Raw genomic sequence first — 23,554 nt, forward strand, 5'->3', positions numbered from 1 at the left:
GGTTAGTGTGCTAATCCTGATTAGAGCGGTGCTACTAGTATCATTCGATTGCTTTACGTAGGAACAAATCTATATATTATTCCTAACGTTCTTCTTTCCTCTTAACTTAACCTTAAATGGTTACCTACTTATCTTTTAAATTGACGATAATACCCCTGACTTACCAGAGTAGATGCGGACGAGTCCATGTCCTTTCTTGTCATTTTCAACCTTAAAAAGTAAAAACATACAATGAATCATTGAGATCATAATAACGTTCCTTGGCTTCGTAATGCCCAAATCGGGTTTGAATTTTTGGAGAAATCGGAGCTTCGATTCATGCATTATGAGAGATTTAGATTGAAGATGTTTTCGAAATTCCTGAAGAAATCTTCGTCCTCGCTTTCGAATTCGCTGAATCGTGTTACGTTTTCTAGATTCGGCTGAGGAGTGGGGAATTGGATTGTTGAACGGGTTTGTGATTAAAGAGGAGGAGGAGGATCGGAGATGGCGGCGAGTGCAATGGTGACGGCAACAGGAGCAGTGGTGATTCTGTACTTACTGAGCCGTCGGATCGTGTGGCCGAGAAATGGGGAAGATGACCCAGGAGGTGAATTGGGTAAATCAGGGAGATCCGGAAGGAGGAGGATTGTAAGGAGACCGGATCAAGCGCCGGCGACTTGGCTTGAGACTATTTCAACTTTATCAGAGACGTTACGGTTTACTTATTCAGAGACTTTCGGCAAATGGCCTATTGCCGATCTCGCTTTTGGTATTAACTATTTGATGCGTAGGCAGGTTTGAGCTTTTTTTATCTCATTCTTCTTCTGGGTTTGATTTTTTCAGTCGTATCTTTAACTTGGCTGCATAAATTAGCGACCTTGATATGATCTTTTGTGTTATATATATGTTCTTTGACTATGTCCAATAATGGCCTTAATTGAAAGAAGTGTTTTTTTAATTAATGTCCTCACTGTTCCTTCATCTTTGTGAGTCCTATACCGTTGCTTTTATGATAAGAAATATTAGAGCTCTGTTCAAATATGTTTTGGATTTTTGTTTTCGTTATGTTCATTTTAGTGCCAGGATGGTTGGTTATCCTGCATTTTGACAAAATTTACACTTGTTATCTAATGACTTGAATAGCTTATGATGTGTTACTATCTATATCCTTCAAATGTGTTTTGCTGTTTCAATGCAGTGTAATTAGTTTAGATTCCTTGGCCAATTTAGTGTGTACGTTAGTTGACATTGTATGTTTGCATTTTTTTTGTTTTCAGGGAAACTTTCCAACTGCTAGTGTTTATGCTGGAAGTAATTGTATAGAGTTAAAAGGACCAGAAATTATTATGGAGTTGACTGAGCTACTGAGATTTTTGACCCTCTGTATGCTTTTCTCCAAGAAGCCATTTCCCGTGTTTTTGGAGACTGCCGGTTATACTCATGAAGATGTCCTTCTTCAGAAGCCTAAAGCAGGGGTAGGTCATATCAATGTGATCTTTTCTTCGTGTTATTATTCATGATTAGCTTGTATATAGTGACTACATACTTTCTTTTCCAGACTAGAATTCTAATTTTGAAGCACTATATATCGTACTTTTTGGATAGATTCTCTTAGGAACATAAATTTTGAGAGGTTAACAAGAGTTTGTCTCACATAGATATTTTAATAATAGTATACTGTATATACCCCATAATGATTGATCGTCAGTGCTGTTCATGTATTAAAGATTGGACCTAACTTGTTACAAATAGTTTCATCCGTTTTGTATATTTGATAAAATGGCTATCCTGCTGGTCAAATGGAAACTTAAAGAAAAGGGAAGCTTGATAAGAGCTCAGTGCCAAGTGTTTTGTTTGGTTGAATAATTTGAGGTCTGTTTTGTTGTTTTTGCTTATATCTGGAACCATGATCAATTTATTCTGGGAACCCTGCAGATTATGCAGCCTGCCTTCACGATTATACGAGATAGCAAATCAAAATGTATCCTGCTATTGATCCGTGGCACTCATAGCATTAAAGATACATTGACAGCAGCAACTGGTGCAGTGGTCCCTTTCCATCATTCAGTTTTGCATGATGGTGGGCTAAGTAACTTAGTTTTAGGTTATGCACATTGTGGAATGGTTGCTGCAGCTCGATGGATTGCTAAACTTAGTGTTCCTTGCCTCCTCAAGGCCCTTGATGAGAATCCTAGTTTCAAGGTTCAGGTAAATGATCTGTATTTAGCGATACATTTTTGATTAGATTACTAGTCTTCTATGTTACTAATTCTTTGTCTCGTTAGTACTGCTAGATAAACTACCGATAGGTGTAGATGACTTTAAAAAAAGTATGTCATTTGCTTATGTGATAATTCAGATTATATTTTTCCTTCTAACTTTTATTCGGGGACAGAAGTACTCTTTCCTAGTTGCATTCCAGGACATTATGTAGGCATCTGCCCATCTGTCACAATAATCAAATTTCAGATGATAAGATGTACATACATCAGAGTCTATTTAACTAATATATGTTGTGTCAGATCGTAGGTCATTCTCTTGGAGGTGCGACGGCTTCACTTCTAACATATATTCTGCGGGAGCAAAAAGAGTTTGCCTCGGCTACTTGCTTCACTTTTGCACCAGGTACACCCAATTAGGAGAAATGGTGGTAATTGCTTCTCTTTTATGTCATTTGCTCCTCTCCCTTAATTTTAAATCACCAAATTTTTTATATGTCAGTTAGTTCTGATTGTTACAATGCTTTGCACTGAACTTTTAGTGAACAACTTGCAGCTGCTTGTATGACTTGGGAATTAGCAGAATCAGGCAAGCACTTCATTACTACTATTATCAATGGATCTGATATAGTCCCAACATTTTCTGCTGCTTCAGTAGATGACCTTCGTTCTGAGGTATGTGACCTGCTAATATTGACCTGCTAATATCACGGAATTTATCCTGTTCCACCATTGGAATAAATGGTCCTGAAATGGTACAATATATTTCTAACCATGGTATATCAAACCAACATGCTTAACTAGGTACTTCCATGAGAGAAATCTATAGAGATTTCATCTTTCCTCTGCTAAATGATTCATAGTCTTTTCAGACATTGTAGATATTTTCACTTTTTGGCACAAGTGCATCAATGGAAAATGGAAACTATGGTCCTAGCTCTTTATGGTGCTTTATGTGGGGTTTTCCCGTCATGGTTCTCGAGTTTGTATCCACTTTTGCATGCGTGGATCAGATTTTCCTGTTAAGTATTATATCTACACTCATTTTTACACAGATAAGATCCTAATTTCTGTTTGGTGGCAGGTAACCTCGTCCTCATGGTCAAATGACCTGCGTGATCAGGTTGAACACACCAGGGTCCTTAGTGTTGTTTATCGGTCTGCAACTGCTATAGGTTCTCGTTTGCCCTCTATAGCCAGTGCAAAAGCAAAAGTGGCTGGTGCTGGGGCAATTTTGCGGCCTGTCTCAAGTGGCACTCAGGTAAAATCTGTTGTAACACAATACAATTATCATGAGCCAAAATGGTTGCGGCTTTATGAGTGAATTGTGTATGTGGAACAACTAAATATATAAAATCGTGGAAAAGTGTTTCTTTTGTCGTGATAATGTTGATCTTAGATTAATGGGGAAAAATTTGCTCAGGTTATGCTAAAGCGTGCCCAGGATGTAGCGCAGGCCGTTGTGCAGACCCGTTCAACTCTCTCATCATGGTATTGCATAGGACCACGCCGTAGGGCTATTAGCTCCCAACTTAACTCTAAAGTCACAGACTTACCAGAAGCATCCGCTCTTATACCAGAAAGAAGAAGCACTGAAGCTCTACTGGCTGATTCCGTAGTGATAGATCGTAAAGGTCACAAGAAAACAGACCATTGTTCTTCATCAAGCAGCAGTGAATCAGAACGTGAAGACACAGAAGAAGAAGAAGATGAAGAAGACGAAGAAGAGCCATTGATTTCAATCGACCAAGTCATTGCTGAAACATCTTCCATAGAAGAGGACGTGACAGAAGGTGAGCTATGGGACGAACTGGACAAAGAGTTGACTCGACAGGAGAACGAAAGAGACAGTGAAGCGATGGAGGAAGAAGCAGCAGCAGCAAAGGAGATAACAGAGGAAGAGACTGTAATTACGGGTGGGGGAGATTCCTCCACAGGACAGAACCAGAGTCCAGTTTCAGCATCTTCAATGGACTTGATAGAGGACCAGCGGTTTTACCCGCCAGGTAAGATTATGCACATAGTGTCAGTGACTGAGACCGAGTCTGAAACAGAGCGTGATGAAGTGATGGTGGTGGGGACGACGACGACTACGGAGCGTGTGAGGATATATGAGACGCCAAGAGAACTGTACAGAAAGATTAGGCTGTCGAGAACAATGATAAATGATCATTATATGCCAATGTATAAAAAGATGATGGAACTCTTAATTACGGAGCTCGAGTGTGCTCCACACTCTTCATGAGCTTCCTCTCCTCATCAACTGTACATTATAAATATTTATACACAGAGTTTACATTTTTTTTTGTTCTCAATGTAGAGAGAGATTAATGGAATAACAGAATTCTTGACACCTTTATTGTGATTATCTATGTCTCAACAATTGAATGTGATGCATATACACAATACTGGTATCATGAAGATCCATGAGTAGTTCATAAGGTTTGGCTTTCAGTTCTAAAATATACGGCTCAGTTCGTTATGTTGATTTATACTGTAAACAATTAAAAACTGAAATAGATCAGGTTTTCTCAAAAGTCTATTCTTTTGGATTGGGCAGAACCTCGATGGTGAGATCGAGGCTTCCAAAAATTGACGGGCAGGCCCAACCAAAGTAAGGCAAGGCCCACTCGCCTTAAATAATGTTCGTCAAAATCTGTGTCGGCACGATCCGCCGTCTCTTAACGATCATTGACGGATCATCCTTCACCTCTGACAGAAACGGGTTACATAAAATGACAAAACTCCGTCCGTTTTATAGGCCATAGAAACACAACTCTTTTCTTTTACACCCGATGTGGGATATTGTCCTTCTTTAAAACTCTGATTTTAGCAACAACCAGAACATAGTTTTGTCTTCATTTGAGATAATAAAACATTGAAATCTATCCATCTTTATTTATAACGTTTGAAGTTTGATGGAAGAACAATCATCTTTTCATATTTGGTTTTTTATCTAACCTCCATATCTAGACTTGAGAGCCTCCGGTGGTTCTTCTTCCATGATACCAGACCCTGCGCTACTTAAATACTCTCTGATGGTTGTTTTTCTATCTCCCAAGAATGTATGATCCAGAAAGTTATTGTAAGCTTCATCTCCCAGATTCTTAGCAGCCAACACACTGCAAACACAGGAGAATCTTCAACTTCTAAGAATCTTTAATCCAGATATTGAAGTTAGCTATGAAATTTCTTATCCAAGTACCAGAAATTCAAGAACTAAGTTTTGGTGTAACAGTATTAGTTGCTGTTTCGGCCAACACATGTTTCTCTCATTTTTAACTGAAACAAGTTGTAGCTTCAAGCCTTCAACGTTGGATAAAAATCAGTAGTAAGGAGAGTTTACCAGTGTCTTAGATAGAGACGACAAGGTAAGATGTCGTCCCGCCATATCTTCTCGATGTTGAATCTTCCATAATGTTGAAAGTAAATCTCTTTGTTTCCTGCAGAAAACAAATCCTCTAAGAGCTTGAACTTTTGAGACATATAGATAGATTGATAAAAGAACGAGAAGGGCCTAACCTTTGCATCGAATCTGGAAAAACTCCTCATCACTGTATCGACCACAAAGCACCTGTTCATACCTCAAAAATCTCAGACTTGGCAAAGAGTAAACAAACAGAAGACATATCACTGAGAACAAACATTTGTTTAAACTAGACGTACCGCAGAATTGGTGTAAGGTTTTCCTTCCAATGTTTCAGGAACAACCTATATGTGAGGAAAACGTATGAGCAGTGCGACACAAAACACAGACATATCTATCATTGAATATCTTGGAACTAGGAGAAGACGAGGAACTAGTCACTCACAGCAAGAAACCGAAATTCAGGCTCCCTTTGTATAAAAGCCGGAATCTGTATTTTGACGTATCAAAAACCGTCAAGAGTATTATACACTTCAAACACAGGATTGAAGCAAAAAGAGTTGTCTTTTGGTACCTCTGAGCTATTGATCTCAAAGACAGTAACCACAAGGCTCTCTCCTTCACATGGCTCAACACTCAAACTTGAGATCTCCTGTTTCATTCCATCACATTAAGGAATTGTATTCTTCATTACCTAAGAAGAAGACTCTTTGTATATATATATATTCAAAATCAATATCTACAATCTCTTAAGCCTTTGACATGATTCATCCACATCAGTTTCAAAGTAGCTCAATGTTTCCAATACAGATGCAATATATCAGAATGAGACCTTAGTTTCAGGATTGGCGATGCCACGCTCGAAGAAGATCGGAGCTGAGTGTGCGAAAACTCGCCGGAATCCTTGCAGTTTCGCGATTCTGAAATTCTCCAAATCTGGGAATGTACTCCTCGCGCTTCTCTCTGTTAAGAACAAAACCAATCATGATCTCAAATTCTCAATCATACACAAACGAAGGAGAAGTGTACGAACCGGAGAGAAGAGAGCCGAAGCCAGTTATGGAGATCCGATTATCCGGTGAGAGCAGCTTCTGGAAATCAGATTCATCTTCCAATTCGATCACCTGATTCAAACCGGAACTGCGGTTGTCACCAGACATGGCGGCTTCAATTGATCGCCGGCGGCGATCTTGTCGAAGCTCCGATCTCCTGGTAGATTTCAACGAGACGGTGATAGGTGGAGGAGAGGTGCGTGATTTGCACGTGGTTGAAAGCGCATAGGAGAATGGTAATGATGTGAGTGTGACTGAGAGACCAGTCATCGGATAAGAAGACGAAGAAGAAGCAGAAATGGAAAGCGGCTTTAGGTAAATCATCAAAATACGAATATTTAATTAAATTATGAGAATAATAATAAAAATCATTTTTGCATAGACATTAGAAGCCATTCTTGTAACACATAAAAGCTCTGCTCCTCTGATAAGAGAAGCAGAAGCTGCCTAAAGAGACGATATAGCTTCTTAAGCAGAAACTGGAGTTTTGGTGTGAATTTTTCTGAGTTTCCATTGTTTAATCTTGGCCAATGTGTTCTCTACCTTCAAAATACGAGCTTCCATCTTCAATGCTAACTCCTCTATTGCAAGCTTTCTCTGCTTCAATCTCTCATCATCTTCTTCCTTATCAGCTACTCCATTGGAAGACTTTGAAGTGTCGTTGCTTGCTGATTCACTCTTTTGCTCTGTTTCTTGAGTTGCTACAGTCTCATTAAGCCTTTGAGGAAAGCCTGAAACATTACTTCCCACTCCAAGTCTACTTCTTTTTCCTTCAGTATTCTCTGTATCAACACGCTTATTTCTAGATTTGATCCTCTGAGCAATGGTTGCAAGCTTTCTCTGCTTCAATCTTACAGCATCAATAACAAAATCTTCTTCCTTCTTAGCTCCTCCATCAGAAGGATTCGAGGAGTTCTTTTCATCATTCGTTTGGTCTGTTTCTTGTGTTGCTACAGTCTCATCTCGGTAAGTAATCTTTTGAGGAAACCCTGAAACATTGTTATCCACTTCATATTTACTTCTATCTCCTTCAGCATTCTCTACATCACTACACTTCTTCCTAGATTTGATCCTCTGACCAATGGTCATTTCATCATCATCTTCGGTTTCAGAAATGGTCATTTCATCATCATCTTCGGTCTCAGAAATGGTCATTTCATCATCATCTTCGGTCTCAGAAATGGTCATTTCATCATCATCTTCGGTCTCAGCACTCTCATTGTCCTCACGAGCTCGCTTGCGTCTCTTGTTTGTTGAATGTTTGGTTTTCATCATTCTATCATCCAACTTCTGAAAGATTTGGCTCAATGGTAATACCTTAAGACGTACATTATCATCACTATCATCATAATGATCAACTGTACTGCTTACATTGAACGTTTTGGTAGATTCTTTCGGCATCTCTGAAACAGATTTTGTCCACCAGTCTTGGTATCTTGCAGTAACCAAAGCTGTGGCTAGGCGAGAAGGAAGGAATAGCTTTAAACCAACAAGAGATATGTTGTAGTCATCCCAAGCTTCTTGTTCTGTGAGGTTGCTGCTATGATTAGTAGCCAAAACAGGAAGATCTTGGGCAAATCCAAATTGCATCGCCACTCGGTTTGGATAGTAGTTCTCTACAAAACCAATCCCAACAAGCTTAGAAATTCTCACACATCTAGCAAACGACACAAACTCATCATCTTCACCATCAAGAATCTCATTAATCCTCACCCACTTGTCATCTTCAAGATAAACCCGAGGTGGGTTCCAATTCTTCAATGGTACAGTGTATGGACGCCAATGAAAATTACCATCAAAAAGAATCATCCCCACATTCTCAAATCTCTGTTTCAGACCGCTCCATTGAGAAATTCTAGGTTTACCCTTTCTTATCTCATTAGCTTCTGGTCGTATGTTCTTGAATCTCTCCCATATCCAAACTTGGACTAACTTAAACAGAGAAGACGTGAGATAAACTTTTGGAGAAGAGGCTAAAGCACGGAGTTTACCCAAATCCCTGTAAAGGGTTGCCAGGACAGCAGGAGCAAGAGCAATCCGTTCACCTCTGGCTAGACGAACAGCAATGGGGAAAACATGTTTCAGAATCGGACGTCGAGACTTATCAGGAAATACAAACTTAGAAAGCCAAAAGGCAAGGAACGCTTCATGCTCCATCTCGTCATCAACAAAACTTGAAATCCATAAAGCCTCCCTCGTACTATCCTTCCTTCGTTTCTCCAGTTTCCCAATAGCTTCTTCCATCCCTGAGCTTTCAAGAGCGGCAAATACAGACAAACCCGAGACTGAAAAACCCAGAAGCACATTTACATCCTCGAGGGTTATGGTTGCTTCACCCCATGGGAACACGAAGGTATTGGTTTCAGGACACCAATTTTGAGCGAGAGAGAGAATCAAAGACGGGCTTTTGTGGATTTTGTAAGTCGACGCCTGAATCGCTTCAAAGATCCCAGCTTTTAACCAAATGGGTTTGTGTAAAGCAACCATTTTTTTCGCCCAAAACTGAAACTTTTTGTTGGGTAACCTCCACCCAACAAAATACACACGCAAAGACGAAGCTTTTAACTCAGGACAAGGAGCTGGACGAAGCATACCTTCAATGGAGGTGACACAGGGTTTTAAAAAGTGAGCTTTTTTTATTATAGGTTGACTGTTGTTCTCACTGTAAGACACCATGAGCTCTTCTCTCTCTTCCACGAGATCTTCATCAATGGGCGTTGAATCCATTTGGAGAAGAAGAAGACTGTAAAAATGGAGAAAAAATTGCCTCTATTGCCTTTAAAACTAAAGAAATTGTTTCTCTTTCATTTTTTTTTTTGTTTTTATTTGTTAACGTTTGAACTTTGGACTTTGGAAGCCAAGCACGAAAGCAACGTTGCTTTTCACAGGTGGAACATGTCCTATATTTGGTAACTGAAATTGGGAAAGAAAACAAAAATTAAAAAAGAAAATAATTTTATTAAATATCCCAAAAAGCTTTATCATTTATTTAGAAATCATTTCTGCAGTTTGCAGGTTGTGACGTGTGAGTGAAGATTTTAAAAAGAATGAACAAATTTGCAAACCAACAATAAATTTAGCTTTTATAGTGTAGTAGGAAATTTGCTCCAAAAAAAATAAAAATAGTGTAGTAGGTATTAAGGAGACACAAGTGAACCAAACCTTGAATTTCTAACTATTGTATGTGTAGAAACTAGAATTAAGTTCAGCTCTAATGAGTGTTTGAGTCCTAGTTCTGGTTATACTATGGCTCTTTGTTAGTTTTCAATTCTCAGTTTCTCATGCTTCATTAATTGAAAGTTTGAAACTATATATGGACAACAGAAAAGACTGATTAAAATAAGCCAAGACTGACTTGTATTTTAACCTTTTTGACCAAAGGGAACCAAGTGAAGTTGTGATGACATTTCAGCAAAATGTCTCATCCAATGTTAAATTGTCACATTTCAGCAAAATGTCTCATCCATTGATTTAATTTTGTTAGTTAAAAAAGATGTAACGAATTATATTATACAAAAACTAAAAAACACTAACATTAAAAGGAATTAAAAACAAAAATGCTTATATTAAAAAGTAAAAAATCCAGAACATTCTATAAATAAAATAAAAACACTAATAAAAAAAGAATTAGTTCATCCTTTTTTTTTTCCCAGCAAAACATTTTTTGCCTTTATTTTCCTTTCTCTCTTCTTCTTCAATAAGCTCTTGTTGTCTTTCTAATGCAATAGCTTCTTTGTATGCGAATTCAATCTTGGTGCAGAAGATATGGTCAAGAACAAATACCCCCAAAGCCCATCTACCAAGATCAGCTAATTGCTTCTCATCTTGCTCTAGAGCATTTTGTGTTCCAACACTCCTAAGCTAAAGAAAATTTATATATAAGAAGAAAAAAAAATTATCAACATGTACAAGTAAAATATTCAATTTTGCTGAAGATATCATTTATAAACCAATACCTCAAAAACCAATCTATGAAGATCAGCTAATGATGGCTGCTCATAGTGCTCCAAATCATTTTGTGTTCCAACACTCCTAAACTAAAGAAATTTATATATAAGAAAAGAAAAAACATTATCAACATGTACAAGTAAAGTATTCTTCAAATAGATGTGGAGCTAAAAACTAACCTGCGCAAGAGCAAGTCTCTTTAGAAGTAACATCGGATCTTCAACAATAAACATATCTTTTTCCACATAAGCAATCGAAGCTGGAAATATTTTGGCATCACTAGTTCCCTCATTCTTAGTTTCGTCCTCAAGATTCATCCAAGAGAGTTCGTTGTCGTCATTTGTTCTCTCCTTACTAATGTCTTCAAGATTCTTCATAGCCGACTCAATTTGGTTACTGCTGGCCAATTCTCTCGCAACCGCCTTTGCAAGTCTTTCCAAATTTTCCCTTCTCTCTTCAAGAGACTTTAACCCATAAAACAAGAATTCCATCACCAACGTGGATACAACTTGATTCTTGATGAAGAAGTGTTCAAGAACTAGTTTTAGAATCACATCCATTTTCTCTTGAGACATCTCGAGCCTCGAATTTGGTTTCATCTTTATCCAAAAGGCACATAAGCTGCATGAAGATTAACAAAAACACATTTCCTTGTAATGATCGACCTAAGTTGCTCAAACTTTTAGGGAAATAAACATGAAAAAAAAATTACCTCTTCCATCTCTTTTTGTCTTCAAAGAGCTTCACAAACTTGCTTCTTTTCTCTTCCACAAATATCCGGAACTTTGCTTCTACTTCTTTCGAAAAAATCGTTACAAGTTCTTTCCTATAGTGATCATCAATGCAAGGGAAAGGTCGGTTCACACACTCTCTACAAGAATTAAGAAAAGTTGGTTGTATGTTAGTGGTGGCATGCATGGAATAGTACTGTAGGTAGATACATATATCACTCAAGAGATATCATACTCCAAATCTTGGCGATTACCTAATTACTTGAACTTGAGCTTTAAATACAAGGTCGCCGGACTTATCTATGAATCCATCTTGTAATTTAGGTAACTCAATAAACTCTTTCCATCCACAATCATGCTATTTCTTCCAAAACTGGTGTACCGTATCTGCCAAGAAACCTATTCAGTTTGTCTGCGTTATCATACTGATTCAAATAAAGTTAAAAAGATGAGAGAATAACCTGAAGACTTCGACTTCTTTGGATCTTTATTCTCCACAGATACAGTAAACATAGCTAAATGACTCCAACCTATCTCAAAAATGTTAACGTAAACGATGGTTAAAGGTTTACAAAAATTGAATAAGATAAAGCGAAAAATATCACAATATACTTATACCTGGAAGAAGTTTATCTTTGTTTGCAACACAGAGAAAGACAGAGACATGGTTGTTAACATCATACCCTCGTGGATAAATTAACAAATACCTTTCATAGTAAAAGAATAAAGAACACCAAATAAAAGCATATAAATTTCACAAAGCTTCAACCTTAAATTATTATGAAAATGAAAATGTCATTTAACTTACCATCTGTGTCCACCAATTTCATAAACATTGCTATGGATCTCTCGCTCATTAATTTGTGCAAACTTCTTAACCTTCCATGTAAATGTCCCATAGAGTTGAGAGGGACTTGATCCTAGGAATAATAAAACAATTTTCGAATAATTTAGAGATCCACTACGAAAACACTAACTAGTAATAATCAAATAATGAAAATACTAACCATAATCTTGAACGTCGGACATATCTCTCGCCTTCGAACTATTTAATTAAGAATTAATTAAGTGTATTAATAGATCATACGGATGACAGCATTATCACAATAATTTTATAGGCACAGAATACAGATCAAATTATGAAGCAAAATATAATTAAAAAAAAACTATAAGATTATTAGACGAATCTATGGATCAAATCGTAACACCAAAATACCCACATCAGATAATAAGTAAACCCTAAAAAGCCAATCTTTAAAGTGTAGAAAAGAGTCTTTAGACGAAGAGCAGAGCAGAGAGAAGCTTAATCGCCCTAGGGTTATAATATACGAAATGACTTCCATTGACACAAAAGGTAACAAAATATTTTATAGTATCACGGAGTAATTTTCTTAAATCAGTTATAGAAGATCTTTAAATATAAAGATTATACTATAATGGTAAAGAACATTTACAAGTCTTTTTTCGAGAAACAAATCTTTCAGTTATTTGGTGAACATATTAGAAATCGGAATTCTCACCAATAGTACAAAAGTGAGTTATGTTTTCTAAATTTAACAAATATTTTTTAAAGTTTTAGAATAGCATTATAAGAGAGTTTAATTCCACGAAACAAACATACTTGTACTTAAAGTTAGGCGTGGGCATTCGGTTAACCAATCAGTTTTGGTTCGGTTGTTTCGGTTTCCGTGTATTTTGAATATAGTTTGGATATAGAAATGGAAGCTGCCTTTAAAGAAAAACGATCCAAGACAATTTTCAAAAAAGAAAAATTTTCTACTCAATCGATAAAAGAAAAATTCTTTTGTTTTAGTTATGAATAACACAAAACTTTTATTGACTTTATAAAATTCTGAATCCAATAACCCCAGATTTATTAAGATTTTAATTTATTTTTTATTACAAAACACAAACTAATAATATCAAACTTAAGAGTATTTAACAAAAAAAATGTTGATTGAATAACAAGAGATTAATCTACATAACATTTAAGTCAATAAACACCTCTAAATAACCTTTTTAAAAAGAAAATACTTTTAGAAATTTAACATAAAAAGTGAAGCCAAAACATGATAAAATTTCACAATATGTATCATTCTTTGCCTTCTTCTTGCCTTCTTGGTTTTCAATTCAAGAATAAATATACTTTAAAGGCTAATGAAGGAAACTGGTGAAACTGATAGAGCAATATAGTCTGACAATCCAGGAACGAAACACAAAACATAACAAAACTGCTTAGGCGTAAATTCAGATCCAGAACAAAATCTTGTGTTCACAAGATAGATAGATAGTTCTTTCTTTGGTGAAAATGAAGCAAACGAGTAGTCAAGACGTCTTTGCTGAAGCCAAAAGGTGAATGAAGAAGAGGCACTTTCTTTCAGGTTCACAATGATTACCAAGAAACCCCCCGGAACGACAAGATATCGAGATCTTCCAACTTCTTTAGTTGAGCTCATCTTCTTTACTCAAGAGAATCAATAAACAAAGCACCATGCAAAGATGGGAATAAGATGTGTTTCTTACTCTGCTCGTTAAGGTGCTGGTACTGGTGCAGCTTCCTCTCCTTCAGGTTGCTATGTCCAAAATATAAGCACCCGTATTAACAATAATACAATTCCCAAATAAAACATGGTTTTTGTTTTAGTTACCTGAGCCAACCGCTTCTCACAGCTACTAGCAAACCTTTTCTCCCTGCTAAACTTGTGCATGCTTTCTATAAGAACACGCTTACCTTTCACCTTCATGAACATGTCATGGTACACATGCTTGTCGTACATCTTCTCGTCCTGATATAACCTTTTTAGCAACCGTTTTAACATTTTCAGCCTTCTCATTAGATATTTCATTTTTCGTGGCATCGCCTCCATTGCACTCTTACCTAAAATCCAAAAGAAATTTCTTTCTAAATAATTTTCTTCATACTTAATATTATTGTACTTTCACCAAACCAGACCATTTTGATAGTAGTCCAAAAGACTTCGATCAGTGGTACCGAGAACATAGGTCACTAGAGTACCAAAATGAAATGACATACGAAAGACCATTTTGATATATATACAACATTTTCATTCTGACTTACTGTAACCTGCAGGTTGATGATACTTTCTCCTTGCACGAGAGCGTAAGTGGAAATTCATCGGCGCCATTTCTTATCCTCGTGAGATCTCTACTCCTCTTCGTCAGGATCGGCGGCGGAAAATTACCAAGGACTGACTTATAAAAGAGTTTATAATGATAATTAACAGATTTAGGGTTTTTGTTGGTTTATCATTTTCACCCTAATTTTCTTGCGGCACCCGTTTCGTTAATAGATATCTTATCATCATGGGCCTAAACGACCTGCCCTGTTTAATATATGTTTACAAGCCCTAATGTAGTTAACTCACTTTTTTTTTTGTAATGTAAAAATTATAGTTTCATTATAATGTCAGAATAATAATTCACAAAAGTGTTTTGTTCGTGGTCATAAATTTATATATACTAATAAAACATTCTAGAAATGCATTTATGAATTTTAATAATTAAATCGTATAAATAAATATATATAATATACTATGTAACGAGGCACATATGGCAGAAAAAAAGAGGAATATAATTGATATCTTTAGTAAGAGAATCATATATATAGGGGGGTTTTATTATGATTTATGTGGACGATATAAATGAGTTATGAAATTTTTGGATGAGTTATGAAATATAAATGAGTTATGAAATGTATGTGAATGTGAAAACAGGACCGATGCAATGTAAACTTAAGGAAACATTTGTGAAATAACGTTGCTGACAAGGAACCGAATCTCCTCTTTCCGCTACGTACTAATTCGACTCTACACACATGTAACACGATTCTTATGTTAAATGAACATGTAATGTCTACAGACTACAGTCTACATATGCATGAAACGTGTAATGTAACCAGTGATTTGTAATATATAGTTTATAAATGTGACCGTACCCATATAATTCTTATAAATTCAAATTAATGTAAAATTCTGAAACAAAACTTTTTTGTTTCCTTTTTAAAAAATTGAATTTGCTAGGGGTACTCTTCGGATCAGATTTCAAGATCCTATGAAATTGAATTTGCTACTCATCGCACACTATCTAGTCTAATAGCATACTTATATGATGTCTTCAATTTTCATACTTCTTATAGTATTGTAACAAATTTTAACTTGGCATAATATAGTTTCGCACAAGATATGTGTTGTACCGGCCATGAGAAGAATTATATGGGTACTGGCACAAGGAATGTGGTGTCGCCAGTGTCGGGTACCACACACGGTCGTCTTTAATTCTCTATAAAGTAAGTCAATATGTTGTTTTTTTTTTTTTTTTTTTCTGGGTCAAAGGAACTCAATAATGTTCGTTCAAGATATATATACTGTCTTTTCTTGTCTTACTTTACTAAAACAATATTTGTCTCTGGCAAAAAGTCTCACTTTGTAATGTCATGGTTTCAGTTCAATTAACCATTACAAAAGGAATTATATAATAAAAGTGATTATTCATGTGCAAAGTCAAAGGATGACTCCAATAAAGATAAGTCAACGTACAGAGCTAGAGTAGAGTATCGTAGGTTCGCTAAAAAATTTCTATAAAAGGGAGGCCATTGGCTTTCTTTACCAAAGCAAACTAAAACCAAAGAAACAAAGGTACACTAATACAAATACACCTTTCTTCTCTTCTTTGTTCTTCAGCGGAAATGGCAAATGATAGGAATACAAAAATCGCTCAAAAGGCTTTTGAAATAGTCGATAACGTGTATGGTAAGTCCCAAAACATAACCCTTAAATCATATGTTCCTAGAAACGAGTTTCCTACTTATTTTTACCGAAATTCCTACGAATATGGTGGTCCAAAATTTTATACCCTAAAAGAGTCAACTAGTACTATTACTGCTGGCCGAGTCATTTATCAGTCTTCTATAGTAAAACCGATTGTTTATCATCCCACGGATAGTATTCAATACTTCAGTGGCGCCCGTCCTTTTACTGGCCATGTTGACCGGTTTGAGAGGCCAAAAGAACAGGCTATTAGCTGCGATGAGGCGGCCCAGCGCTATGGAGGGGTGCTTATAAAGGAGTTTCGTAATTAAGCGGGGTAAAACACAAGCTATGTTGACGATGCAACAAGTTTCAAAAAGTATGATAGTATATATATATATATATATATATATTTCTGCCTTCTAAAAAAGTACAAACCAAGACATGTGTTTGTTACTTAAAATAAGGTTTAGATCACTACCAATCGTTGGGGTCTGTTATGTATTCAAATGAAGTAATGTAAGTTGAAACTTCTCTAAGAAGAAGGATATAACATATTACGGTGTAACTACTAGTAATGTAATCTGATATGCTTTTCTAGTAAATGTAAACATGTATGGCATACCAAAAATATAAGTTCCTTTTTATCTAACTGGATATACGTTGACGACATATTTCTATCGTGCCATTTGATATATTTAATTATGCACGTACGTATCTCAATAGTCTCTCATACCAAAAATATAAGTTCCTTATAAATATGTACGTAACGTAAAGTTTTCATTTACCATTCTTAATGAAGGTACTCCATTTTAGGTCTACGTTCTCATATATTTTGAGGACATTGTCAACACAAGCAAAAACTCTATCATGGATCCATCAGATTTTAACTAATCTCCTTCTCTATGAAGAACCCTGGCAATATCTTATACTTTTTTTTGGAATGGAGTTCAGTTGCACCTTGACTAGTCTTCACCTCACATACTATTAAAAGTTCGGATCAGATTGTCCGGATGTTTCTTGATGGGATCCGTTGGTCCATACATATAGTTTTACTCGCAAAGTTAAAGGGCGTCTTTGAGTCAATAGGCTCAGTTAAAATTTTCATCACAATCATCTCTTGCCGAATATCTCGTTATTAGACAAAATTAGGAGATTTTTTCCTTAGTGTTGATCTTGTTTGGGAGAGGACTTATTAAATTAGAGTAGTCATAGTTTTTCGAGTTCTTATTATATAGAATGAGAAAGAGTTATTCTTAGCTTTACTTAATAATGCGACATTGAGATTTCATCTTTGTATACATGGCCTCTCCATTATATTGCCTTTTAACTGTGACGAAGTATATCACTATCGACTAAATAGTCGACGTTAAAAATTAAAATGTGTTATATAAGATTTCTGTTACATTTTAAATAACATATTGATTAGTACAGAAACTTAAATTAAAACTATTTACATTATTTACTTTAATAAAAGGAAAGAAAATGCTTATGCTTTTTTGTTCCTTTTTTCTCAGTCCACTTTCAAGATGCTTCTTTTTTAGAACCACAACAAAGAGCCACTTCAACTAGTGATCAGAACTACCCGAACTGAAATCCAATTTACAAAATTTTGAGAAAGAAGGAAAAAAATATACGCTAAGAATTTGTAATTTTTATACTTAAATCAACTACTACAGTATTAAATAATCTTATCACTTAGAAAAAAAAATGTCACATCAAACATTTTAACAGAATATAAGCGTTTCGTATAGTTTCAAGTATAATCCATACTCTAGTACTACGGTAACTTGTTTTTGTATATAACTAGATTTTCTGGAGTCACTGGACACATAAAGTTAGTATATTTCCTTAGAAACCTTATAATATAGCTCGTGTTTCGAAATTTTCCTAATATAAAGTATATAACATAGACGAGACAAAAAAAAAAAAGAGTATAAAACATAAATACAGTACATAAAGATCAGGTTACATATATATACGTACTTTTTACATGCTACAAACAGACACAAATTCATGAAATTATTACAACAAAACTCTCAAGAGAGTAAAGTTTGAACCGGTCTGCATCCGCTCACACCATATCTAAATTGAAGAAAACATAAAAACTGCAAAAGAGCCTCTCATCTTTAGCCATATACAATACTAACTTCATCCTTCAAAGTCTTAAACTACGAAAATTCAGCATAACTAGAACGTTGAAGCTTATTCCTTGCGTTTGGTTTGGGCAAGAGAGAAGAAACATACATATTTTGTAGTTGCATGCATTACCGGCTATTTTACATGGACTGAACTAGCTCGTTGAACATTGATAGACCAAAAAAGTCGCACAGGTGGAAGATGTTATGGACTCTTTGACGGTACGTACTTGTGGACCGTAGTAGATGTAAGAACTATTTTGGGTATAGAAAGAAGAGAGGTTGGAGTTATTTGGATAAGGACGATTGGAACTTGACATGGAAGTGTTTCTGTTGTGCTTTTGTAACCCATCTTCTGCTATCATTGCATGTCGGTCCTTTCGAGCAAGTTCCATAGTAGTAGAAAGAGTAAGTGAGAGAGAGAAAAAAATTAAGAATGTGTTGAGTTTGTTGTTTTGGGTGGTTATAGAAAAGCAACAAAGTTAATGGAATTTATATAGACAGAGCCCTGAGGCTGTAATTGTCTTTCGGACAGGACAATATTAATATTGAATTAATAATACGATTTTCATAAAATTGTACTTAAGTTTTTATTCTTCGAATGTATTTATTGATGTATTAATGGAGAGTTGTGACTTGTGAGCACTTTATCAGTACACAGATTCTTTAGAGTTTAAATTAAAAACTAAGTTAAATAGAAAATAAAAATAACAATATAATTTCATCCTTGTCAATATATACACAAGGGTGTTAATTAGTATATTTGGTTAATATAAGTACTTCATGGTTTTCTTAGGAATATTGCAATATGCAAGTTTGGTCCATATGGGTTTGACATATTTGTAGCTGGTCAAGACAAGATTTTAAGGAACCCGTCCCTTCGCACGAACTCTTTGAGGGTATTGGTTTTTGATGAATTCGGCGGAACAATAGGTCATATATAATAAGTTGGAGAAAATATGATTTTGATTTTTCTGAAAGCCTAACAAAATAGTACATGCTTGAACCAAGAAGACTCTTCTAAGACAAGACAACCAAGCTTTAAAATATGCAAGTTGAAAACCTTGGTATAGCAATGTTGTCATAGACTTTTAGCATGATTCTTTGTAGGGAATAAATATCTAGCTATATCATATATGCATGAAACGTGTAATGGAAGTAACGTATGAATAAAAATACCATGAATGTATAATGTAGGTGTAGAGTAGGAAAAATCTTGAGAAATCTTGGGAGAGAAGGGATATGGGATCTGCTTCCGGAGGTTAAAGTGACAATACTGGGAGAAAAAGAGAAAAAAAAAGTCGGTAAGGATTTGGTATTCTCTATTATTTCTTCTCTTTTAGCATCTTATTCAACTCTATTATTGTTCTTCTTTATCTCTTTTCATAGACGATCCTTTCAGTTTTATATTCTCAGAATATAACATATATCCAAGGATGCCCATTTTCATGTATTCTAAATGGTTATGGTAATGATATTATCATGAAGCAGTTTTTGTTAGATACCGTATGTTGTATAATGTGTACTTGTTGTATAATGTGTACTTGTACAAGTATGGATATATTAGAAATTAAGACTTCATATACGGAGATGGTAATTGTTTTCAATATATCATGTATATCATATTTTGATTCTTGGTCCCGTGAGCTACTCAGCTTTTTGTATATACAAATAGTTGGTGTATGAGAAATAAGTCATTTTAATCCCCTTTTAACAACTAGTAATTAACCCATTCAAATTTGCAGAAAGAGTAAAATTTAGAATCTAATCTTGGAGATCCAAAGGTTTTATAGGTGTAGATATCAAATCTAATACCTAATTTGAAGTTGATGCATGAATTTATTTTAATACTTTTCACGTTAATCTCAAGATATCTTCCGTTTCTTCTTTGACTTTGCCTATTGCTATGCATGTGAGTAGAATTAGGATTGTAATTTAGTTAAAGACAATAAATTTAATTTCATCATTAGAGAGTTTGTAATTTGGTTTGGACACCTATTGCTATTGGAAAAAAAGCCAAAGTATATATTGACTCAAGCAATCTACTTCCCACAAAAATCATATCAACGATCAACGATCCAGGGGACGGTACTGTGGGTTGTCGAAAAAATAAGGCATGCCATAAAATAATTCAAAAATAAAATGCATAGCTTTTAAAATACATTGTTAAATGAAATAGAGATCAGTCTTTGTATAAAAAGAAGTTTTAACTTGGTATAATATAATTTTCTTGGTTAAAGAACTAAGTAGAGTATAATTTATAAACAAGATATCAATCTTCAAGTTGCTCAAAAAAGAATCTAATACTATTATATAATTTGAGATAATTGAATCCTGGTCCATTTTTTTTTTTTTTTTGAATAGACAAAGGAGGAAAGATATATATTACTCTTTGGAAAAAGGTATAAACAACATTAAATCTTGGAAAATAAAACTCCTAATTGTGTAGGAATCAGTCTCTCTATAAAAGAAGTTTCAACTTGGTGCAATATATTATATATCTTTTGTTAAAGAACTTGGTATAATCAAATTTCAGGCACGACAATCTTCGTCCAGATCGAATCCAAATCTATGCTTTAACAAAATATAAATCTAAAACTATACTAATATTTTAAATATTTTTAAATCCTTTAGCTTTTTCAAACAGAAGATTCATTACTAGACAACATTAAAATCTTGGAAAAAGCATAAATTTAATATAACCCCACACGTGCAAGTAATCATAAAGATCCTAATTACGAAAAAATAAGACATTTATATATTTCAGTAATACAAACGGTGGAAAGAATAAATTTAGACAAATTTCTTATTGTTAGTCTTTTCTAATATTAGGGTTGTCTCCAGATCATTTAGATATTATTTCAATAGGTTACATGCTTTTGACATAAAAGCAAAAAAAAAAAGGAATTATCATTTATCAGTAAAATTTTCTTTTGCCTATAATAGAGATCAATGTTTTTGAATAAATGTTTTTGTAATTTTTATCATGGGAAACTTTAATATATATATTTTTACTGGTAAAATATACCCAAAACTTTATAATCTTTAGCTTGACGACGGAAAATTTCTACAAAAACAAAAGAAAATCGTAGATACGTAAAACAGACAAAAGCTGGTTATGAAGATATTTTTTGTTGATATCCATTAATTTTGTTAAGAACAAATACGTGGGTGATATATATTGAATTTGATGCTAACTAGCTACATGTATATTTATTGATTGTTAAGTGATTTTCTAGTATTTAACCATTTTCAGAAAAAGGATTATGATATAATTAATCTAATAATGAAAGGAAAGATGTCAAAAAAAATAATAATAATAATAATAATGAAAGGAAAAAAAAATGGCAATGAAAGGATTTGTTTCACTCTTACTTTGTATTTGCTGTCTATGAAAAAAGATAGAAAAAAGATGAGGCAGACCGTCAAAACGTCCATGACCTTGTAACGGAATAAGAAAATTGATTCCATGTTTGAGATGATTACACGTAGTCACGTATCATATTTTCCACAAGGAATATATCAGAATTTTAAACTTTATATTAAATAGAATAAAACATAAAGAAGACGATTGTGTTCACAAGTGGATAATTCCTAATCAAAATTTCACTATAAAAAAAAGTTAACGAAAAGCTCTTGGTAAAGGAGTATAGCCATTTAGAGGGTTTACCCATACGGCCAATACTATATAAAGGATTAAAGGGCATTTGGTTATCTATCCCAAATCACACACTAAAACACTAAAGAGACAAAGATAAACAAACTAAAACAAGAACACCTTCCAAGTTCTTCTCTTCTTTCAGCTTCGATGGCAATGGCTCAAATGGATAAGAATAGAAAGGTCGCTCACAAGGGCTTTGAAATGCTCGATATGTACCTTCCTTATCTATTCCCGAAACCTGAGTCAGATATAAAAGAACCTGTTGTTTCTCACCCGACGGAACATATCAAATTCTTTGGTGGTGCACGTCCTTTTGTTGGCAATCCCAACCGGGCTGAGAGGCAAAAAGGACGCCCTATTAACTGCGACGAGGCGGTCAGGCTCTATGGTGGGGTGCTTACGAAGGAGTTTCGTAATCGTAAGTAAGCAGCGGTGTAAGATGTCAAGCTATGTTTGAAGATGCATGCATGGGTGGTGAGTTTGTATATAAGTAAGTGTGGTAATCTTTATTTCTGCTTTCGAAGTGCAGACCAACACATATGCTGGAGCTTGTTGTAACGGTTTTGAGTTGGATAAGCTTTAGATTAAAAACAAGTGTTTGTGTCTGTTATGTATTTAGAAGTACTATAAGTTGAAGCTTGTATAATGTCACGGTGCTATGATATGTGTCTGGCCTCTTTGTAACATAAATAAACATGTATTAAAGACTTGTTTAAGCATGTCGTACAGTATATGCACCAAGCTGGACCTAATATTTTAAAGACGCCAAGCAGACCAAAAATATTTGAACTTTTTAAGGTAATTCTTAGAAAAAAAATATTATATTAACTACATGTTCTTCTTTTACGTTTTAAGACATGTTAATAAATAAATTGGAAGTGATTATTTTAATGAAAAATTGATAGAAAGTAGTAAATTACTATTTAAGTAGTTTGATAGAATACAGTAATATCAATTTGTTTTTTTAAGTAATAAAAGTAAAAAATAATTCGCGATGCGATCTACAAGTAACTAATATATTATTTTGGAACCTCAAATATAGTGAATAATTAGTTTTCCAATTTTTTTAGCAGAAGCCAATTGAAATTTCAATTGATTGATGAGTTCTGTAAGTGGATTCCATATCCGTTGTATTAATGTGTGTACTAGCTATAATTCCTTTCAGCTCTGCATATGCATCAAATGTAATAGTAACATAATATCATCACTAATTGTGAACTTGTATGAGATTCTAAAAAAAAATATTATAATGATATTTTAATTAAACAATAATTATTTTAGTTTTTATTAAAGTTTGACCACTCACAAATGTACAGCTGTAAAAATAGTGCAAGGGACGATAGTTTAACTATGAGATTTTAGAGCTTTTCTCTTTTATTTTTTATCATTTTACGAACCTTGCGTCGGAGATGGCCTAAGACTTTGTCTTCTTAGTTGAATAGGGGAGCTAGCCATGGGTCAAATGCATCATATAGTTTCTCACTTTTTTTTTGGTCTTCCATTAACCCAAATATCTTGTATGCATTTCTGACATTCACATTTTTGGCGATTATACCGGGGAGCTATATCTACGGTTACAAAGACATTTCATGTAATTCTAGAATTTTTTTTTGGTATGTGGTTAAGACATCCACAGTTCTCGACATACATATAATCAAAACTATATAATACAAACTTAATTACAAGAGTG

The 23,554-nt window shown here is 34.7% G+C and overlaps 8 protein-coding genes across 9 annotated transcripts; 3 read left to right on the forward strand and 5 right to left on the reverse strand.

Moving 5' to 3' along the window:
• The first annotated feature begins 254 nt into the window (after positions 1-254).
• On the forward strand, positions 255-4,560 carry LOC17877989. The gene is made up of 7 exons (XM_006283220.2): positions 255-777; positions 1,260-1,457; positions 1,918-2,190; positions 2,505-2,607; positions 2,758-2,876; positions 3,286-3,462; positions 3,625-4,560. Exons 1-7 carry the CDS (start codon positions 487-489, stop codon positions 4,444-4,446), a joined length of 1,983 nt encoding a protein of 660 aa, XP_006283282.1. The 5' UTR covers positions 255-486; the 3' UTR covers positions 4,447-4,560.
• Positions 4,561-4,968: 408 nt separating this feature from the next.
• On the reverse strand, positions 4,969-6,970 carry LOC17880943. The gene is made up of 8 exons (XM_023777894.1): positions 6,602-6,970; positions 6,401-6,531; positions 6,143-6,220; positions 6,014-6,058; positions 5,868-5,912; positions 5,724-5,775; positions 5,548-5,644; positions 4,969-5,323 (listed from the first exon to the last, which is right to left on the reverse strand). The coding sequence occupies exons 1-8, from the start codon at positions 6,942-6,944 to the stop codon at positions 5,158-5,160; spliced, it is 957 nt and encodes a 318-aa protein (XP_023633662.1). The 5' UTR covers positions 6,945-6,970; the 3' UTR covers positions 4,969-5,157.
• Positions 6,950-9,425, reverse strand: LOC111829233. Its single transcript, XM_023777893.1, has one exon. It carries the CDS (start codon positions 9,345-9,347, stop codon positions 7,089-7,091), a length of 2,259 nt encoding a protein of 752 aa, XP_023633661.1. The 5' UTR covers positions 9,348-9,425; the 3' UTR covers positions 6,950-7,088.
• Positions 9,426-9,449: 24 nt separating this feature from the next.
• On the reverse strand, positions 9,450-12,328 carry LOC17880157 (TNF receptor-associated factor homolog 1a). Its single transcript, XM_023778105.1, is given in 11 exon segments — positions 9,450-9,533; positions 10,404-10,481; positions 10,577-10,657; positions 10,748-10,827; positions 10,966-11,189; positions 11,281-11,439; positions 11,554-11,686; positions 11,761-11,829; positions 11,918-12,006; positions 12,108-12,219; positions 12,307-12,328. Coding segments are annotated over 11 exon segments (1,131 nt in total).
• Positions 12,329-13,457: 1,129 nt separating this feature from the next.
• LOC17877693 (60S ribosomal protein L19-1) lies at positions 13,458-14,484 on the reverse strand. Of its 2 annotated transcripts, none has more exons than XM_023779671.1 (3): positions 14,385-14,484; positions 13,948-14,177; positions 13,458-13,872 (listed from the first exon to the last, which is right to left on the reverse strand). In XM_023779671.1, the coding sequence occupies exons 1-3, from the start codon at positions 14,443-14,445 to the stop codon at positions 13,831-13,833; spliced, it is 333 nt and encodes a 110-aa protein (XP_023635439.1). In that variant the 5' UTR covers positions 14,446-14,484; the 3' UTR covers positions 13,458-13,830. The 2 variants fall into 2 exon arrangements, with proteins under 2 accessions (XP_023635439.1, XP_006285417.1); XM_006285355.2 differs by having other exon boundaries at positions 14,379-14,484.
• A 1,520-nt stretch (positions 14,485-16,004) lies between these two features.
• Positions 16,005-16,397, forward strand: LOC17879430. Its single transcript, XM_023779804.1, has 2 exons — positions 16,005-16,068; positions 16,180-16,397. Exons 1-2 carry the CDS (start codon positions 16,005-16,007, stop codon positions 16,395-16,397), a joined length of 282 nt encoding a protein of 93 aa, XP_023635572.1.
• Positions 16,398-17,998: 1,601 nt separating this feature from the next.
• LOC17880981 lies at positions 17,999-18,654 on the reverse strand. Its single transcript, XM_023779487.1, has one exon. It carries the CDS (start codon positions 18,596-18,598, stop codon positions 18,359-18,361), a length of 240 nt encoding a protein of 79 aa, XP_023635255.1. The 5' UTR covers positions 18,599-18,654; the 3' UTR covers positions 17,999-18,358.
• Positions 18,655-21,926: 3,272 nt separating this feature from the next.
• On the forward strand, positions 21,927-22,573 carry LOC17879920. Its single transcript, XM_006284783.2, has one exon. It carries the CDS (start codon positions 22,012-22,014, stop codon positions 22,288-22,290), a length of 279 nt encoding a protein of 92 aa, XP_006284845.1. The 5' UTR covers positions 21,927-22,011; the 3' UTR covers positions 22,291-22,573.
• Positions 22,574-23,554: the final 981 nt, after the last annotated feature.

Source organism: Capsella rubella, unplaced genomic scaffold (genome assembly GCF_000375325.1).
Source record: "Capsella rubella cultivar Monte Gargano unplaced genomic scaffold, Caprub1_0 scaffold_7, whole genome shotgun sequence".
NCBI classification, from domain to species: Eukaryota; Viridiplantae; Streptophyta; class Magnoliopsida; order Brassicales; family Brassicaceae; genus Capsella; species Capsella rubella.

Coding starts and splice junctions, on each gene's coding strand:
- LOC17877989 (XM_006283220.2), top strand. CDS start 487: ATGGCGGCGAGTGCAATGGTGACGGCAACAGGAGCAGTGGTGATTCTG. Junction 778..1,259: donor ACTATTTGATGCGTAGGCAG/GTTTGAGCTTTT, acceptor TTTTGTTTTCAG/GGAAACTTTCCAACTGCTAG. Junction 1,458..1,917: donor TTCAGAAGCCTAAAGCAGGG/GTAGGTCATATC, acceptor GGAACCCTGCAG/ATTATGCAGCCTGCCTTCAC.
- LOC17880943 (XM_023777894.1), bottom strand. CDS start 6,944: ATGATTTACCTAAAGCCGCTTTCCATTTCTGCTTCTTCTTCGTCTTCT. Junction 6,532..6,601: donor CTTCGGCTCTCTTCTCTCCG/GTTCGTACACTT, acceptor TGTTCTTAACAG/AGAGAAGCGCGAGGAGTACA. Junction 6,059..6,142: donor TTGAGATCAATAGCTCAGAG/GTACCAAAAGAC, acceptor GTCAAAATACAG/ATTCCGGCTTTTATACAAAG.
- LOC111829233 (XM_023777893.1), bottom strand. CDS start 9,347: ATGGATTCAACGCCCATTGATGAAGATCTCGTGGAAGAGAGAGAAGAG.
- LOC17877693 (XM_006285355.2), bottom strand. CDS start 14,445: ATGGCGCCGATGAATTTCCACTTACGCTCTCGTGCAAGGAGAAAGTAT. Junction 14,178..14,378: donor TCATCAACCTGCAGGTTACA/GTAAGTCAGAAT, acceptor TTTGGATTTTAG/GTAAGAGTGCAATGGAGGCG. Junction 13,873..13,947: donor GTGAGAAGCGGTTGGCTCAG/GTAACTAAAACA, acceptor TTTTGGACATAG/CAACCTGAAGGAGAGGAAGC.
- LOC17879430 (XM_023779804.1), top strand. CDS start 16,005: ATGGCAAATGATAGGAATACAAAAATCGCTCAAAAGGCTTTTGAAATA. Junction 16,069..16,179: donor AATAGTCGATAACGTGTATG/GTAAGTCCCAAA, acceptor ATACCCTAAAAG/AGTCAACTAGTACTATTACT.
- LOC17880981 (XM_023779487.1), bottom strand. CDS start 18,598: ATGGAACTTGCTCGAAAGGACCGACATGCAATGATAGCAGAAGATGGG.
- LOC17879920 (XM_006284783.2), top strand. CDS start 22,012: ATGGCAATGGCTCAAATGGATAAGAATAGAAAGGTCGCTCACAAGGGC.